The sequence below is a fragment of the Eulemur rufifrons genome, chromosome 28 (genome assembly GCF_041146395.1).
Source record: "Eulemur rufifrons isolate Redbay chromosome 28, OSU_ERuf_1, whole genome shotgun sequence".
Classification (NCBI taxonomy): Eukaryota; Metazoa; Chordata; class Mammalia; order Primates; family Lemuridae; genus Eulemur; species Eulemur rufifrons.
The window spans coordinates 45,128,258-45,143,173 of NC_091010.1; the positions used below are offsets into that span (position 1 = coordinate 45,128,258).

The window sequence follows — 14,916 nt, forward strand, 5'->3', positions numbered from 1 at the left end:
TTTTTTTGTGGAGATGGGGTCTCACCATGTTGCTCGGGCTGGTTTTGAACTCCCAGCCTCAAACAATTCTCCCACCTCGGCCTCCCAAAGTGCTGGGATTAGAGGCATGAGCCACTGTGCCTGGTCTTAGGGTTCTTTAACAATATTTTGGTTTCAGGAATAGTGGTCTTCTCAGGGAATCACAAATGTGGAAAAATACAATATAATAAAGACTGAAATGAAGGAAAATCCAAGTAACTAAAAGAAAAAAAAAATCTGCATTTATCACCTGCAAATTCAACATGTCTTAAAATCACTCTCTCCAAAATCAGCTCCCTTCCCAACCTCCATTTTTGGACAAGGTACTTCTTATTTTTCTCATCCTCAGGCTCAAAACCCTGGGGTCAACTTAGAGTCCCCTCTCTCCTTCAAAGATTCTTCCTTCAACATCTCTCATTCTGTTCACTTAAGTAGTTCTCATTGTATACCTACTTATGTTAGCTCCAGGAGATTCTGGTGGTACAAATGGGAAGGCACAAAAGTGGAGATGTGTACAGAAACAGCTCCTGAACAAGTCTGCTAAGTACATGAGTGGTTGAGAAATAAGTGTGTATTACAAAGATTCTGAAGTGTGAAATGTTGTCTGGCTGGGATAATCAGGACATACTTGGAGTGGAGGAGAGAACTCAAACTGGGCCTTGACTCCTAGGTCTAACTTGGATTAGACAGAGTTAGTGGAGGGAACTGGGAAAGTAAGCTTTCAGGGAATAGTGAATAAAGGTGGATCCTGGAACAAAAGGTCCAGGGCAATGGTAAGAATAATGGTTGAGGCCAGGTAGTAGCAGCCTTTGCAGGCCTGCCTGAGAGACCCTTAACCCTTAGACTGCCAGGTCATTTCCCTTCCATTACTTAGACCTTCTTTACAGCTGACACCTACTTTCACCAGGAACCCAGGTGCAAAAAAAAGTTGGTGGTAGCTGCTTTTGTGAGCACAGAGTGTTCCTTCTGCATTTACAATTTATAGGAGAGGATGCTGGGGAGAGCTGCTGAACAGCTGAGCTAGCTGGTCCTTTGGCACTAACAAAGCTTGATTTAGGCTGAAGATTAGAAAGCACATCTTGTTCTGGGGGTGCTTCAAAACTCTGTAAGCCTTCAACAACCCTACCTAGGGCTGTGATCTAAGATTGAGAATGCTAACTTAATTTTTCTTAAATTTGCTTTCCTTTTATTGCTGGGGCCCTTGCTCAAGGATGTACAATTACTCCTATTACCTACAATAGATCATTCAAATCCCTTTGCCTGGAATCCAAGGTTATGCATAATCCAACCTCACCAAACCTTTTCAACTTTATCTGTTACTATTCCTATACCAACCTTCTTTTTTTTGGAGGGCTAAAATACTAATAGAACAGCGTTCCAGAGTCTTAGCTGAGCTAAACTAGACAACAGTTTAGGCCATTTTTTCAAGCATAAATAAAAACATACATTTTACAAAAACGTTTATGTAAGAATTTACCAGTCCTTATTCAAGCTTTCTTTCAAAGTGTATTCTAAATCTGAAAAATAAAAAATTACTGTTTTCATAATGTATAAATGTGAAAGATTAGTTATAAATGCCATTGGTACAATATTGGATTGTACAGATGTATGCATTTGTCAAAATCAGCAAAGGTACACTTAAGACTTGTATACTTCATTGTGTATACATTTTACACCAAAATAAACCATAAACAAACTGTAGTCAATGATTCGCATGCCAAAGTATTTAGAGGTAAGTGTACTGATAACTGCAATTTAAATGGATAGACTGATATGTGATAAACCAAGTTATATTAATATGTTAGTAATAGAGGGGAACCTTTGTACACTGTTGGTGGGAATGTAAATTAGAGCAACCACTGTGGAGTACAGTATGACGATTCCTCAAAAAACTAAAAATAGAACTACCATATGACCCAGCAATCCCACCGCTAGGTATATATCCAAAACAAGGGAATTCAGTGTATGGAACAGATATCTGTACTCCCACGTTTATTGCAGCACTCTTCACAATAGTCAGGATTTGGAATCAACCAAGTGTTTATGAAAGGATGAACAGATAAACAAATTGTGGTACATATGCACATATAGCCATAAAAAAAGAATGAAATCCTGCCATTGGCAACAGCATGGATGGAACTGGAGAACAGTATGTTGAGATAAAGCCAAGCACAGAAAGACAAATCTTACATGTTCTCACTCTGATGTGGGCACTAAATATTAAAAATAATTATCTCATGGAGACAGAGAATAGACTGATGGTTACCAGAGGCTGGGAAGGGTAGCAGCAGGTTGAGGGGGATAAAGGGGGGATGGTTAATGCGTACAAAATTATGGTCAGATTTTTTTTTTTTTCTTTAGGCAGTGTCTCTGTCACCCTGGCTAGAGTGCAGTGGTGTCATCATAGCTCACTGCAACCTCAAACTTCTGAGCTCAAGTGATCCCCCTGCCTCTGCCTCCTTAATAGCTGGGACTACAGGTGCATGACACCACACCTGGCTAATTTTTCTATTTTTTGTAGAGACTGGGTCTTGCTCTTGCTCAGGCTGGTCTCAAACTCCTGACCTCAAGCGATCCTCCCACCTCAGCCTCCCAGAGTGCTAGGATTACAGGTGTGAGCCACCACAGTCCTGCCAAAAATTTTCATAATAAAACACTGGGGAAAATGACATTGATAACACATTGTACTTGTTAATTGTAAGCGTTGATAACACTGTACATCGTAAAACTGGAAGATGTTAAGCTTAGCGGCAGCCCCAGGTATGTACTCCTTGATGCTTCCAAATTGCCCTGCACACACTTCTTACACCATGGTTGTCTCTTTCACCACACTATAAGTTCCTAGTGAGCACATATCTAATCTAATTTGTATTTCCATTGCTTTGCATCATGTTTGGAGAATAATATGTGTTCAGTAACGGAAGGACTGAATGAAAATGGAATACTGTTCAGGACCAAAGTATTATATTCCCAGCAGATTCACTATTCGTTTCTTACATATTCTAAAAGTTAGTATGTTCAATTTTCAAGAGAGACGTGTCCTTCTCCCCAAGCATGCAAAATTTCCAAAAATAAAAACTTAAAAACAAAAAACTTATCTGTACCCATGAGATCATTTTACACTCTATTAATTAAGCCCGAGTAACGTTCAATAATGTTTTAGTAGATTATTTTTTCTAAAAGAGCTAAGTCTCAGAATTCCAAGGAAGCCTGGAATGTTTTATTCAAATCTTAAGCTATTAGAATTAAGAGATCCCTAAACCGGTCAAAAGCAGGAAACCGGAGATCTGGGAAGAAGATAAAAACAAATACCACATAAAAGAAGTCATGAAACAAATTAATCAAGAACTCTACCAAGAAACGAGGGAAAGTCTTAAGGAGGATACGCAGAACATCTCCAATTCCCTCTAGCCTGGCTCCTCTCGTGTTCTCTCCAATTAACAGCCAGTCAGAGCCGGGCTGCCTGGCCACTCCCAAGATGCCACGCGACCGGAGCGGATGCCGCTAAAGATGCATCTTCCCCACAAACAACGTGGTTTCAGGCTTGAGCGCCTGGTTCGGACCCGAACACCTGGGTTCGAGTGCCAGCTCCCCCCACCTCCTGCTTGGTCTGTAGCCCTGTGCAAGTCTCTTGCCCTCGCTGGGCCTCAGTTTCCTCGTCTATAAATTGTAATGATTCTCTGTCTTCGGCTATAGGGAGATGAGGAGCGTAAAATGGCTTTAAGGAAGATACAGGCGACTCTCCAACTTGTTATGGCTCTGAAGCTCGCGGTGCTCACCAACCAGCCCCCAGACCTCCAAGTCATCGCTGCCCCTCACTGCCTTCCCGCCCGGCGCCTGTGCTGAGGCCGCTCCCTCCTGTCGGCCCCCATGCAGAAGCCGCGCAGCACCATCTGCCGTACCTGCAGCCACCTGGTCAGCGGGGCCTTCCTGCTGACCCATGACAAAGTCGTGCACGAGGCCCCACAGGGCGCCCGTAGGCGCCGCCGTCTCCAGAGTGGCGACGGCGGCCATGACGCGAACTAGAGGCCGAGGGAGGGGAAGTAGGCGGTGGCACGAAGAGGACCTGTTCGCGCACGCGCCTCCTGCGCCAATAGCCTGGCGGAGGCGAAGGGGGCGGGGCAATCCCTGGATCACGTGCCTGCCGGCTCCAGGCCGGTTAGTTCCAGGGAGGGACAGGACGGCCCCTCCCCGGGGGGCGTGGCCCTGAATCGGGGCGGTGGCGCGGGGAGGGAAGGCGGCTGCTGGGCACGCAGCCGGGGGCTATTGAGGGCGAATAATTCCCGGCCTGGCTCCCTGGGAGACGGGCGGCGGGGCGGGCACCTGGTTGGGTGGGGCCGAGGGGCGGTACGCACCCTGGGGGAAGCCAATGAGAAAATCAGGCCCGGCCCGAGGGGGCGGTGCCGGCGGTCACATGCGCACCTGGGGCGGGTGGTGGCGGCGGCTCGGGCCCCGCGAGCCGGCGGAAGGGAGTGGGGCCGGGCCGGGGCGGGGTTAGGCAGGTGAGTGACAGGCTCCGGGGGGCTGGCCCCAGCCGAGAGCCCGGAGCAAGCCCGGAGTAGCTGCGGCGGTGCCCGCCCCCTCTCTCCGCCCCGCCAGCGGAGCTGGTCTCCGGCCGGGCACCGTCGCGGGCCCCCCTGGCCCGGCCACCTGGGACTGTGCTGGGGAGCCGGCCACCTCCCTCTCCCCTTGCCCGCAAAGTTTTGGCGAAGCCAGCGCCGGGGCAGAGCGCGATCCCGAGGGGAGATCCGGGAGCGCCCGATGCCGGGCGCCCAGAGCCGTTGACCCGGGACGCCGCCGTCCGGGCTGGGAGCGCAGAGCAGCCGACCACCCCGCCGCCTCCGGTGCATGGGGACCGGCTGAGGAGCCAGCATGGGCAACTGCGTGGGGAGACAGCGCCGGGAGAGGCCGGCCACCCCGGGACACCCCCGCAAGCGAGCAGGTAACGACAGAGGAGGGAGCAGGGCCTCGGCACCCGGCCAGTTGTCCCCCTCCTGGCCCGAGCCCTGGGCTGCCCGAGCGACCTCCCGCGGCTCCTGGCGCCTGGGCTTCCCCGATGGGCTGCTCCGCGGCCAGGCGGGGCCCCTCCCCAGCGCCGGGTGGCCGGGGGAGCCGAGTTGGGGCAACTGCGAGCTCTGAGCCGGCTTCGAGATCAACTCGCTCCAACTGGGAAGCTCCTGGTGGGGGTGGGGGCAGGAAATGTTTGTAGACCGCAGCGGGGCGACGAAGGGAGGAGGGCCCGAGGCCGGGGCGCCGCTGGCCTGGCAGCTCGGGCCGGGGTCGGACGCTGGTCCGTCGGGGTACGGCGCGGTAGACAGGCGTCCCCAGAACTCGGAGCGAGCGAAGCGAGAACAGTCGCTCCTTCCAAAGCCTGTGTCATTATCGGGCTGCAGATCGTGTCTGCCGGAATCCGACTTGCAAGAGCAGCGCAGGACTCTGGGAAAGAAATCTTTATTTTTCCCGCAGGGGTTTTTAGAGCCTCCCGGCCGTCTGGGAGTCTAGAAAAGGTGGGGTGCGGGGTGAGAGTTGTCCTCGGGTTTGCTGGGATCCTTCTCAGCCTTGGGAATGGGATCCGCTCTCTGGCGAACCACGAGGCCCGGACGAAACGTTCTCACTTTCTTGGTACACCCCTCCTATCCTGGCGTTTCGCCCCGGGAAGATGTCTGGCGGTCATTTTTCTGGGTCTTGTACTCACTTCCTTCTTTGAGGGTGTTGCAAGGACCTTCTGAGAATGATAAAATTGTAGACTTTAGAGCTCAAAGGGACCTTCGAAACTTGTCTGTATTCCAGACAGACCTACCTTCTGTCTATGTAAAAGCCCAGATCCAGACAGGTTGAGCAACTTGTCCAAAGGGACACAGCTAGTCAGTAGCACAACTGGGGCTCGAACCGAACCCAGTCTCCTCTCCCACCCCATTGCCACATATCCCTTTTTGTAAGAGAAACCACAGACAGAATTGTTAATGAAATGGAAACTCTAGTTGGAGTTTCCTGTCTCCTTTGACACCAAAGGTGTGTTGCTTGGTTGCGGAAACTGGGAAGATGGATGGGGGAACACGGGGAAGCAAGAAAGGATGTCTGTGTGATGGACAGGATGACTTGTGGAGGAAGAAACGTGTTTTTACGGGAAGAATGGAGTAAAACTCAACATTGAGATCCTCTTGTCTGAAAGTGACACTGGCAATTTTTCTGACTGAGGAAAAAGGATTCTCAAGCCCCAGGGCTTTCATTCATTCATTTGTTCAACAAACACTTATTCGTGTGCTTAGTCCCCATTAATGATCATATAGCATTTTTTGCCATTGACAGTTCTTTCCTGCTTGAAGATCTCCTTCCTTTCTTGGCATCAAACTACCTTGGTTTTCCTCCTGGAACACCCTTGCCTACCATCACTTCCTAAAATGGGCACACCTGCGGTTCAGTTAGACATTCTGTTTTTTTTCTCTCATTACACTTCCTCCCAGAGAAATCTTATTCAGTCCTGCAACTCTTTGTCCATTGGGAAGACCCCTGTGCTTAATCTTAGACTATATTACCTCTGTCTCCAACCCCAGAACCACATCTCTGAATGTGCACTGGACGCTATGATTTGGATATTCTCAGATTCAACACCTCCAAAACCAAGCTCCGCATCGCTCCCTTACCACCAACTTCCCTTCTTTACCCTTAGACTCTTGCAGCTGCCTAATTTTAGACTTTGGGAAACTCACTCCAAGGACTTTCTCTGCCTCCTCATCCTCTGTCACCCAGCCAGTTGTGCACTGGGGCCTGCTGGTTCTTCCTTCCACAGGTCTTACTAGACCTGCCCCTTGCCACTCCACTTCATCCCTGAAGTGAGTTCCCCTGCAAGGGCAAGTTCATCTTCAGTCATCATCCAATACCTGCACATAGTAGTCCCCCCAGAAGACATTTGTTAAATTAACCGGTTCCACACTCCGTAGTTCTGTGTTCAGAAATCTTTCTGCACTTTCCCCTTACTACAAGAACTTCAACTTTCAAGGCTGATCAAGTCTGGCCCAGTCCTTTCTTTTAAGACCTGATTTCTTTCCCTTTCCTGACATTAAGGCCACCAGTGTTTGCTCTTGCCTTTTTCTTCTTATCAAGAGCCTTTCTTCCCTTCAAGGTCCACCTCAAATCCTGTATCTTCCTTGAAGCACCTAGCCTGACAAATCTGCCACCTCCCCCCTTTTCCCACCCCCAGTAGAAGTGATAGCTCCTTCTGAGAGCTCCTGCAGACACATTATCTATGCCACTTACTTAACAATTATCTACTCCATGTTATTAGTCATGTCTTTGATGTTTACAGTCTTTTATCAGCAACTACATTGCAAGCCTTGAAGACCTGGGTCTATCTTATCCGTGTGTGTGTGTGTGTGTGTGTGTGTGTGTCTTTCACTCACTCGTGTAGCCATGCACACACATACTCAGCACTTAGCACAATGACTTGTACAGAGGAAGCACTCAATATTTGTCAGTTTTAGAAAAACCTAACCCAACTTCATCCTACCATCTGAATTTTTCATATACCTGCCCTTTTTTATCTGCTAGTGTATCATTATTTTAATTCTGTGGGTCTTACTATGAATAGCTTTATTCATAAAGTCTAAAGCTAAGGGGAACTCTGCAGGATGACAAATTTGGTACAAGGGAAGGAATCCTTCTTAACTTCACAGTATGCACCTGGCATTCCTGTAACATCTGCAGCTTACCCTTTGACAAGGACATAGTTTTATGTTGTAATGCCTAAAACTCCCCCAGCTCCCACTGTAACTCTTCCCTTTCCTTTGTCACTGGTACAGTGGGCAGAAAGCCTTAACAGAGAGCTAGAACCTGAGCTGTAGTCCTGGGCAAGTCATCAAACCTTTCTGGGTCACACTTCCAATATTTCAGAAAGGGAGAGCATTATACAAGATCATTAGAGCTGTTTTATCATCTTCACAAAGGCAACTGTTCAAAACTGGAAAGTTATTGAGGTGAAATCTTATGCCTCGTAATGCTACCCTTTGTCCTTGTCCTTAGTTGTGTCCTCTTAGTCACTTGCTGGGTGAAGCAGAGACACAATGCCTGCTGGTCAGGGATTCTTGCATTAGGTAGAAGGATTAAGTGAGCCTCTCATCCCATCAAGTTTTGTGATTGTCACTCTTCTAAAAATTTTTTTTGGTTGTTATTCTTAATGCATCCCCAGTAGGTCTGTGTTCTTTCCTTCAGGGGTTGGGTAGTCCTTGCATTCTTCAGAGAATACTTGGGGGGCTCCTGCCATCCCATATACATGCCTCAGGTAGATAAAAATCTCTGCCTGTGAACTGGGTGAGCAGCCTCTCCTCCAGCCACTCCAGGGAGAAACAGAGGTGGTGGAACAGGCAAGTCTCTTGCCCAGCTCCACCCTTTGAGAATGTGGCAGGGCTGAAACCCAAATATCTGACTCTGTGATGTGCCAGGCGTATCCACTTACGCACTGGAATCTCAAGCTCGGGGTGGACAGACCCAGGGCCCTGTTTTGGGCTGGTTGGGCTTGGCAGTGTGGTTGCGAGACAGTCTGCTTCTCGTTGTGTGGGCTGTGTGGCTATTCTTGAGGGAGTAATTGGGCAACTTCTTCATTTGCTTAGTAAATATTTACTGAGTGCCAAGCACCCTGCTGGCTGTGAACAGACATGGTCCTTGGCCCCATGGAGCTTACAGTCTTGGGGGAAAACACATAGTCATGCAAATTATACATGATCGTACGTACAATTAAGTGTTATTATATATGCTGGTGTGACTCCCACATTTATAATTTCAGCCCATCTTCCCCAACTCCAGCCTCGTATACTCTGCTGCCTACTCAACACATCTGATGTCTAAAAGGCTTCTTAGTTTAACATGTCCAAAACAGAATGAACCACCACTCCCGCCCCTGTTCCTCCCAAAGTCTCCCCCATCTCAGTTCATGGTGATTTCATCCTTCTAGTTGCTTAGGTCCCCAAAGCGCTGGAGTCATCTCTGACTCCCCCCTTTCTCTCATATCCCACATCCATTTAATCAATAAATCCTGTTGACTTTGCCTTAAATATGTCCCCAGCCTGACTCTCACCACCTCCATCACCTTCACCCTAATCTAAGCTACCATTGGCCTCTTAACTGACCTTCCTGCTTCCTCCCTTGTCTCCCGACAGACTGTTTTCATCACAGCAGCCAGAATGATGCTATAAACCGTAAGTCAGATTTTGTTACTTCTTTGCGCAAACCTTCCTGTGACTCCCCATGTCATTCAGAGTCCTTGTGTTGGCCTGCGAGACATCGTATGACTTTGGCCCACTCACCTTTCTTAAGCCATCTCGTGCTTTCCTCCCTTGTTCAAACCCCTGACGTCTGAATTGGTCCCTCCCTTTCTTCGTTCCAGTCTCCTGTTTAAGGAGTCAGACCTTCCCAGGCCATCCTATTTAAAATTGATCCCCTTCCCTCTACCACTTGCTCTGAGCATTATCTACCTCCTTTCCCTATTGTTTTCCTCCATAGTATGTGTCATCATCTGTGACATTGGCTGTCTCCTCTTGCTCCATGTGGTCAGAGGTTTTCATTTGTTCACTCTCTGGTACCAAGAGCAGTGCCTGACATACAGTAGGTGCCTCATAAATATTTATTGGATGAAACTAGTGTGTATAAACAGAGTTGGTGAGGTCTATAGCAGAGCAGGAATGAGCACACCTGATTAATCTCCCATCTTAGATGGGTGTTAGGGCAGGTATCCTGGTGGCTTAAACTGCAACCTCAGAGTGGTGTTCTGTCCCTGGGACTGGCTTGTGTCTTGCCCTAGGCTTGGGTAAGTTCTCAGGTACCTGGAATATGTAAGATTTGCTGTGGTTTGGGAGCCTCTTGCTAGGAGCTACTGGGGCTGAAACAGGAAAGCAGAGCGAAGCCCCCTGTTAGATTCCTAACCAGGCAGTAGCACTTTCTTGTCATTTTCTGTGTGCATCTATGTCAAAGTGGATCCTTCTCCCAGGTGCATGTGGTGTTTGTCGTCTTTAACTTGCAGAGCAGGGATGGGGTGGCCTAATAGACTATGAGGCAGGAAGTTGGGTTCTGTGGACCCATCAACTTTCTGGAGAATTTTTAGAATCATAGAATTTTAGTGCTGAAAAGGAACCTAAAGATTTCTTTAACCTCTTTTTTCTTTTCCAGCTATTAGAAAGAGAACAAAGGTATATCTATCCCCTGCCTAGTTCACAGAAATATGGTGCAACCTATATAAAAACTGCATGGGCTGCTTTAAGTTGTGAGTGTGCTGAAGTCAAGATATTATAGGGAAGTGGTCAATGTGAAGTGTATTGGTGGGGGGTGGGCATCTAGTCTCTGCCACTTTCCTGAGTGATGATCTTGGGCAGGTCATTTGTTTCTTGCTCAGTTGATCCTCTACGAAAAAAGATAATATTTTCAGTTTACTTCAGAGAGATGTTATGGGGACAAATAAGCTAGCAGCCATTTTAAAATTACTTTCATGGCTGCATAGTCTGCTCAGTTGGAGGTCCCAGCCTACAGTTTCACCTGGCATTGGTGGGACATGAAGCCTTGGTTCTCTGTGCCTTCCTAGTTTGTGTGACTTTGGACAAACCTCTTGATCTCTGTGAGCTTCAGTTTCCCCACTTGTACGGTGGGGTGAATGCCACCCTACTCACTTCTCAGAGAGGATGTAAGAATCAAGTGAAAAGAGACTTTGTGAACATAGAAAGTTTCTGTTATTCCAAGCTATAGGATTTTTACACACAAAAGCCATAGCCAGTGATGCTTACTCTTTCTAAGAAGCAAAACTGTAAAAGAAATGTTTAAAAACTATTTTTGGATGGGAATCTTTCTGAAATGAATGATATGCTTCTAAGCAAAATATGCAGAGCATGAATAACCACGTGTTTGGGACTCAGGGTCGTTGAGTTCATACCTGTATGTACAAAGCACCTGCTTGCTGGGAGTCGAGACCACAAAAAGTTCTTTCTCTCAAAAGCCTTATCTCTGGAAGAAGATAGCAGGGTTGGGGGAATGAACTGGTGGTGGGTGGGAGGAAATTGCTGGGGAGAGCCCATTCCAAGAGTGCCTTCCCTCAAGGTCCCATGCAGCAACACTGGTGCTAGGGAAAGACTCTTGAATCCTGTTCCGGGCTCTGAATGGGAAATTACTGTGCTTATAATAGTGTGAGGCCTCTAGGCTGGCGAGACTCTAGGACAGTGGGTTCCCAGCTGCTGTGCTTTTGGGGTTCATGTTTCCACCTATATTCATTACTCTGTCTTTTTCCTGGTGGACAGTAGTCACTTTTTTTTCTTTCTCTTTATAATTGTGGTTAAATATATATAACATAAAATTTACTGTCTTAACCATTTTTAAGTGTACAGTTCTGTAGCATAAGGACATTCACATTCTTGTGCAACCATCATCGCCATCCATCTCCAGAACTTTTTCATTTTCCCCAGCGGAAACCCTGTACCTGCTAAATAATAACTCCCCATTCTCCACTTCCCCCGACCCCTGGCAACTGACATTCTCCTTTCTGTCTCTATGAATTTGACCACTCTGGGTACCTCATCTGAGTGGAATCATGCAATATTTCTCCTTTTGTGACTGGCTTATTTCACTTAGCATAATGTCATCAAGGTTCATCCATCTTGTAGCATGTCTGAATTTCCTTCCTTTTTAAGAATCAATAATATTCCATTGTATATATACCATATTTTGTTTTTCTGTTCTACGGTGGATGGACACTTGGATTGCTTCCACGTTTTGGCTGGTGTGAATAATGCTGCCATGAACATGGGAGCATCTAAATCACTGTTTTCAGTTCTTTTGTATATATCCAGAAATGGAATTGCTGGATCAAATGGTCATTCTCTTCCTGACCGACAGTGCACAAGGATTCCAATTTCTCCAGTCCTCACTAACTCTTATTTTCCAGGGTTTTTTGTTTGTTTGTTTGCTTGTTGGTTTGTTTTATTATAATAGCCATCCTGATGGGTGTGCAGTGGTTTCTCATGTAGTTGTCATTTCTGCTGGGTTCAAATAGCAGCAGCCCCTTAAAATTCCTGGGAAAACAGGCCGCTGAGCTTATTCGAATTGTGCCTAGAGAAAGAGTAAATAGGCTCAGAGTGGAAGCCTGAGGAGTCCTTCAGAGAGTGAAGAACATGAGCTTGGGTAGGTAGAGTGTGACATCTCTTCTGGCCAGTCAGTACTTGGCTTGCTTCCGGGTTTCTAACTGTGTAGCCAGTAGTTGGGACAGTGCATGGATGGATAGGTAGCTTCCAGTTAAGCAAAGCATTTCTGTGTTGCTATACGTCATCTGGCTCCCAAAGAATGTTAATGCTATCTTACTCTGGTTCAGAGGCCCACCTCTGTTCAGCTCCCTTTTGCATGTGATATGTAGGACTGTGGTTCAGAAGGAAGAATGTAGGGAGTGTTACGGTGACATGGCAACTTGGTGAGAGTGTCTGCTACTCGAGGCCGTGTGCTTCTCTCTTAGACCTCTTCCTGTTTTCTGAACCCACAAGGAAGGTGACAGTGTGCACCCACACCTCTGACCATCCTCAGCCCCTCACCTCCTGTCCCTTATTGCCCTCAGAAAGGGGAACCTGTCAGGAAAAGGGCTGGAGCACCTTCTGCAAGGTATAGGGTAGGAGGACTAGGGGTGGGGATGGCTCCTTCTTTGTACCTGTGTCCCCTGGGAGGCTGGTACCAGGAGCAAAGGGTGAATGGTACACTCACTCAGAGCCCAAGCCAAGGCAGCCAGTCAGTCTCTAAGCAGCCTGGATCTCGGTGAGCCCCTGGACTTGGAGTTTGGTTGTTTTTAAGGGCTCAAAGAGATGCAATTAGCAGCAGCTCACCTTTGCAGGGTGTTTGCCATGTGCCAGGAACATCATGTGTGGTATCTGATTTAATCCTCACACCCACTCTATGGGTAGATACTATTATCACCTTCGTACAGATGAAGAAACGGAGAAAGGTAACATCTGCTGCCTAAGGCCACAGAGCTTGTAAACTGCAGAGCCAGGATTGGAACCCAGGTGGTCTGATCTCAGAGCCCAAGCTTTTGGCCACTGTACAACTTATCCTTATTGGAATGAGAAGAATAAAACACTTGGGTTTTTTTTTTGTTTGTTTTTATTTTTTTTGAGACAGGTTCTTACTCTGTTATGTCTGACTTTTTAAAAAATTTTTTCTGTGGGAAAACTGATGGTCAGGAGAGTAAATTTATTTGGTCATGATGCTGAGAAGAAGCAGAGCTAGAACTCAGCTAAGGACTTTGACTTGAATTCCGGTGCTCACAGCTCATTCCACTGTGCTGTGAGCCCTGTCCGACACCCCACCCCACCCTTGGAAGGAAGCTGGGAGGTCAGCTGTGAAGTCTTCAGAACTCTAGGAACTGTAGCCACTGCCTTTCCTTCCTGTTGCTGTCCCCTTCTCCTTTAATTTCCCGGCCCCCGGACCACCATCTCCCACCTAGGAGCCACAAAAGTGCTTGGCACATTGTAGGTGCTCAGTAAATATGCGCTGAATGTTGTTTGAAGGCTGAGTGTTCTGGAGGCAATAGAACCTCAGCCAAGACTATGTTCCTAAAGAGAAATACAAGTAGAATGCAAATATTGTTGTTTCCTCCTCCTCCCAGAGCGAACCTCTACTTTCCAGCTCACAGATGCCAGGGACTTGAAGAAAAGAGTGCCCTCGCTCTGCAGACTTTGAATTATTCCCAAGGGAAAAGAGGCATGGAGAGTCACATTAGCAAAGTGCTTGCAGAATCAGGTGTCACTCTCTGTAATTAAAAAGACTAACCATCCCTTGCTTTGCTCAGCATTCTGTGGTTTTCAAAGTGCTTTCTCAAGTCTTACATATCATTTGATCCCCACAGCCATCCTGTTAGGGAGGCAAAGCAAGAATCATTTTTCCCATTTTACGGACGAGAGGATACTGAGACTTGGTAAGGATGTTAAACTACCCAAGATTATTGACTAAGTGGCAGCAACCAGAGGGAGGCAGTGGCTCCACTGCTTTCTTACCATGGTGAGAAAACCTCAGATCAGAGCCTCAGTTTCTGCATCTGTAAAATGGGGACAAGAGTGCATCCTTTAAAGTAGTCAAGCATTAAGTGTGATAATGTGTGTCACATGGTCAGCACGTACGCGGCAGATGCTTAGCAAATGGTAGCCATGGGTTGGTAATGGTAATAACCAAGGCAAAGGTCATTGTTTCTTTGTTGTATTTTACTGACCTTTGTTTAGCCCCAAGTGTTGGGAGGAGCAGATGGTAGCCCGCCTTATTCCTACCTGGTCACTCTCTGATTCTGGTCACTCTGTGACACTTCCCTTGGAGTTAGAGTGTAGTAGCAAGGGCCAGCCATGAATTTCCTTTGATTTGCAAAATCTGAGGTCTTTCTTTCAAAGAGGGTGTTTATAAGGTAGTTTTTTATCTTATAAATATGACAGGTAATTATGACAAGTATTTTATTCACTTAGTATCTATCTGCATTTTATTATCCCAGATCCTCTAGCTCATTACTTATGTAACTGTGGGCAAGTTGTTTTGAATTTTGGAGCCTCATTTTTCTCATCTGTAAAACAGAGATAACAGTACTTACTCCATGGGGTTGTCCTGAGGATTAAATGACTTATTATTGCATGTAAAGTCTTTAGAATGGTGGCCTGGGACATACTAAATACTCAATAAATATTATTTATTTATTTTTTTTTACTATTCTCACCATGTTTAGCACTATGTTTAAGCCAGCTGCCCCCAACTTTCCTCTCCTCCCCAAGTTTAGATACATGGCTGATAAAGTTCAGTAAAACCTGACTTCCTTAGTGTGCCTTGGGTCAGCTCTTCCTGTAATTCCACTCATTCATTCAGAAACGCAAATCGGAAGCAAGTTGCGAGACAATGTTGTTATTA

The 14,916-nt window shown here is 46.9% G+C and overlaps 2 protein-coding genes across 8 annotated transcripts in view; one reads left to right on the top strand and one right to left on the bottom strand.

The window, feature by feature from the left end:
- MMS19 (MMS19 homolog, cytosolic iron-sulfur assembly component) overlaps nt 1-4,472 on the bottom strand; it is a 31,674-nt gene extending 27,202 nt beyond the window's left edge. For 5 of the 6 annotated variants that reach the window (XM_069461207.1, XM_069461208.1, XM_069461206.1 and 2 more), the window contains exon 1: nt 3,921-4,070. Coding sequence is in view for 3 of the 6 variants with exons in the window: in XM_069461202.1 (XP_069317303.1) it covers nt 3,921-4,032 (112 nt within the window). In the remaining 3 variants the exon portion in view is untranslated. Of the gene's footprint in view, nt 1-3,920; nt 4,071-4,373 lie in introns of those variants that run through there. The other variant, XM_069461201.1, reaches the window with a different exon arrangement.
- A 129-nt stretch (nt 4,473-4,601) lies between these two features.
- UBTD1 (ubiquitin domain containing 1) overlaps nt 4,602-14,916 on the top strand; it is a 50,595-nt gene continuing 40,280 nt past the window's right edge. The window contains exons 1-2 of one of the 2 annotated variants that reach the window (XM_069460384.1): nt 4,623-4,960; nt 9,171-9,209. In XM_069460384.1, the coding sequence (XP_069316485.1) occupies nt 4,891-4,960; nt 9,171-9,209 (109 nt within the window). In that variant the 5' untranslated portion in view covers nt 4,623-4,890. Of the gene's footprint in view, nt 4,961-9,170; nt 9,210-14,916 lie in introns of both variants that reach the window. The other variant, XM_069460385.1, reaches the window with a different exon arrangement.